The sequence below is a fragment of the Oncorhynchus kisutch genome, linkage group LG13 (genome assembly GCF_002021735.2).
Source record: "Oncorhynchus kisutch isolate 150728-3 linkage group LG13, Okis_V2, whole genome shotgun sequence".
NCBI lineage: Eukaryota > Metazoa > Chordata > Actinopteri > Salmoniformes > Salmonidae > Oncorhynchus > Oncorhynchus kisutch.
The window spans coordinates 11,769,057-11,772,916 of NC_034186.2; the positions used below are offsets into that span (position 1 = coordinate 11,769,057).

General features: G+C 43.3%; 1 protein-coding gene across 1 annotated transcript in view; it reads right to left on the reverse strand.

Moving 5' to 3' along the window:
* The window catches only part of LOC109879398 (phosphatidylinositol 3-kinase regulatory subunit gamma), a 34,926-nt gene extending 31,892 nt beyond the window's left edge, over nt 1–3,034 (reverse strand). Inside the window, exon 1 of the mRNA XM_031785596.1 lies at nt 2,566–3,034. Within this exon, the coding sequence (XP_031641456.1) occupies nt 2,566–2,677 (112 nt within the window). The 5' untranslated portion in view covers nt 2,678–3,034. The remainder of the gene's footprint in view (nt 1–2,565) is intronic.
* Nucleotides 3,035–3,860: the final 826 nt, after the last annotated feature.

The window sequence follows — 3,860 nt, forward strand, 5'->3', positions numbered from 1 at the left end:
GAGGAGAGGAGAGGAGAGGAGAGGAGAGGAGAGGAGAGGAGAGGAGAGGAGAGGAGAACAGAGGAGAACAGAGGAGAGGAGAGGAGAGGAGAGGAGAGGAGAGGAGAGGAGAGGAGAGGAGAGGAGAGGAGAGGAGAGGAGAGGAGAGGAGAGGAGGAGAGAGAAGAGGACAGAGTAGAGGAGAGGAGAGAGAGGAGAACAGAGTAGAGGAGAGGAGGAGAGAGAAGAGGACAGAGTAGAGGAGAGGAGAAGGGAGGAGAGAGAGAGGAGAAGAGGAGAGAGAGAAGAGAACAGGGGAGAGAAGAGAAGAAGGGAGGAGAGAGAGGAGAAGAGGAGAGGAGAGAGAAGAGAACAGAGTAGAGGAGAGGACAAGGGAGGAGAGAGAGGAGAAGAGATTAGAGAGAGGAGAAGAGAGGAGAAGGGAGGAGAGAGAGGAGAAGGGAGGAGAGAGAGGAGAAGAGGGGAGAGAGGAGAAGGGAGGAGAGAGGGGAGAAGAGGAGAGAGAGAAGAGGAGAGAGAGAAGGAAGGAGAGAGAGGAGAGGAGAGGAGAAGGGAGGAGAGGGAGGAGAGAGAAGGGAACAGAATAGAAGAGAGGGGCAATTATCTTCACCTCTTCTATACACATTGTCGCTATACACCACAATACACCCACCGCTTGCCTGCTTGCTGTATCGCAGCTAGGGTCCTTTCAGAAAGTCCAGGAGAGGTTTTACACAGAAGCCAAACACACAACACAATGCATCTTTAGCTTTTAAACCTATTGGTTATACAATTTGAATGGTTGTTTCATTCCATATCTTCACTGACAATGTCTGGCTCAATGGAACACGCTATCTCACATAGGTGACTATATAATACAACAGATGCCTGCTATTGTCACTCTATAACAACACAAACATCAACCATTGACAGATTCATCACAGCAGGAATTGGTGATTATGTTCCTAACAACACTACACGTTAAGACACTGTTGTTGTGCAACATATCTGACAAGATAATTATAGTGTGACATTTTAGCGGTTTGACACCTAGCTCATACATCACTATTATGACCGTTATACATCTGTTATACGTCTGTTTACACTGATGTACTGACTAGCGTGTTAATTCATTTGACCTGGAGCTGTATAGCCTACACTGTATTTCTACAGAGTATAGTATAGTTGTATTACAGAAGTGAAGATGGACCATTGTCAACTCTACATGCCATCTTAAAGCTGTGTCTCTCTTGGTTCCCAGCCTATGACATCACAGTGAATACGTGAAACCCCGGTGAAAGAAAGCTTTGAGAATCGCAGAGCCATTGAACTGAGAGCGCATATGAATGGAAGGGGACATATGTAGGAGAATACGTCTCACCCTTATTCACTCCTCCACCACTCCACCAACGACATACAGCCTTTATCATTCCAGTTTGGCCCTTAGGACAAGAGAGAGGGTTGCTGTACAAGCAGAACGGGCTCAGGATAATGCACTTCAGCGGGAGAAAAAGAGCTACCGGCCAATTGTATTCAGTGCAATAGAACAGCGCCTCCTGCTACGGCCACCGAGCCTCTGCTCTATTATAAAAAGGAGAAGGAATGGAGGTGGGAGTCGAATGACACTTGCACAATTACCGAGAAATGACTCAAATACATCTAAACATCTATACGACAGCCGGCTGGAACTACGCGCAGACATTTGCATGAAATATGAACCCGGAGCAACATCGGTACTGTGGGTTTTACTTCACTGACTTGTAATACAATGTTTTCTGATCTCTTTCCCCTCCCCCACAACCACTCCTGCACTGGACTGAAAACATTTGACTATTTGACAACCAGGGTAGGCCTACTAGAGAGATGGTCAAACATGGTGAAATAGAGGTTAGGTATGAACCACATGAATACCTATTAAATACACTGTTATGAAAGAACAAAGCAAATTGACAAAGCTGTGGCCTTCGTGCTTAATTAATGAATGACTGTAAAGAAAAAAAAGAATAGGTAGCCGAATAAATAACTATCTATTTTCAGATCATGTCATTTCATTTTGTGTTATAGCGACAATATATGCGCCTGTAGTGTTAGAATGGAAGGGTTCTTGCAGGATACAGAAGCCTGCTAGCAGGCAGCAATCTGCTCTTCAGATAACGTCACTCCGATAAACTAGTCAAACAAGTTGAAACATTGTTGCAAACTAAATAACGCATCTGATACATTGTAACAATAAATGCTAAATGATTGTAATCACCATTGAAACAGTAGCAAAAAGTCCCAGGATGTCGGCAGATATTATCGGTGTAGATACAATGTAGCGACGTTAAAACGAATTGAACGAAACACTATAACAGTCATTTGTAGGTGCTTTAAAACGATTTCAGGAAGAAGAAATTAGTATTTGTGCACCTGTAATAACTATGAATGAAAAAAACCAAAGTTACCCAAATGAATAGGCTCGCTATCAGGACAGACAGGTTCGCAGGCAAAGCGTTCTTCTTAAAGTTTGGACCATTCAATCCGCATCCACAAATAGGATACAGTATTTTACCACACAGTGACTATTCAATAGTTTCAGTGGCCTACCTGGAGGTGGTTGGTCCATTTCAATATAAAATATTAATTCTGTGGAATATGGCATCATCACGTCCCTCCAATCATCTTCGTATTTTTCCGTAGTCCAAACTGTATTGTACATTGTCTTTACTTCCCTTGCGAATGACACTTGTCTTTCTCCAAATGGATATATGCGCACAGGAGGAACGACAAAAACCTATACAACACTTGACTGATCTGAATACTGCTATTTACTGTATAGAGGATAGCTCAACTAGAGCCGTCTCTGATGATCTGAATTCCTGCTTCAGACACAATAAATACGGTGAATTCTTCTGTAAAAGCACCTGGATTCACTGCTCTGATCAGACATAAAATCTCACTGTTCCAAAGGCCTATAAAATGTTCTAAAAGTCCTACAGAGCTGAAAGTAGATGCCAGCTCTACATTCAAGTCTGTTCTTCAGGGACCGAGCAGTCGTCTTCATTTTAAGAAGACTGACAGCGCGCAGGCAACCTTTCACATCATCTCGGCGCTACCACTTCACGCGGAAACACGGGGGGGGGAGCCGTTTCTAACAATGACGTACCGAAAGTGGGTTTGTACTTTTATTGCGCGGTGTTATTGCATACGACGTTATTACATAATTAGGGACGAGTATTTATGGATATGAACATATTTGGCTGTTTTGGGGTTTAGAAATCATGTTAGTAGTTTTCATCATTTTACTGCCCCCCTTTTCCACAAACAGATTGGTATGTTCCTATCCCGTCTGCTTTGGTTATTGCTATCCGGTATCCTTGGGACGTCCCCACCCTAAATCATATCCCTTACCTCAACCCCTACCCTTACCCTAACCATAACCATAATTAACCCCTACCTAACCCTAACTTTAACCCGAACCTTAACCATTTTAAATGGCAACTTCAATGGGGTAGGGACTTTCCAGGGTCTGTGAGCTGGGCAGTAAGCAGACTCCAGAGTAGGGAACCAATAGGAAAATGACTTTACTTCAACTCTGTTGCCGGAGTTATGAGTTAAACATTTTTGCAACCTTGTGTACCTTCCTGGCCAACGAACAATATCAAGGATGCAGGAAGTGAATTGCTGATTGGACCAAACAGTTACTATAAAGGGACAAATGGATGCAGACCACAAAAGGAGAAAAGTGACAGTAAAATGTCTAGTACTCTGATCACAACCACAACTCCTGGTCGGGTACAGAACACAGCCTACCTATGTTACAGCTTACTGTTAATTCACTTAGAAATGTAATTACAAAATGCACCACATAAAAAATGGGTAGGCCTCAGCCTATGACACAT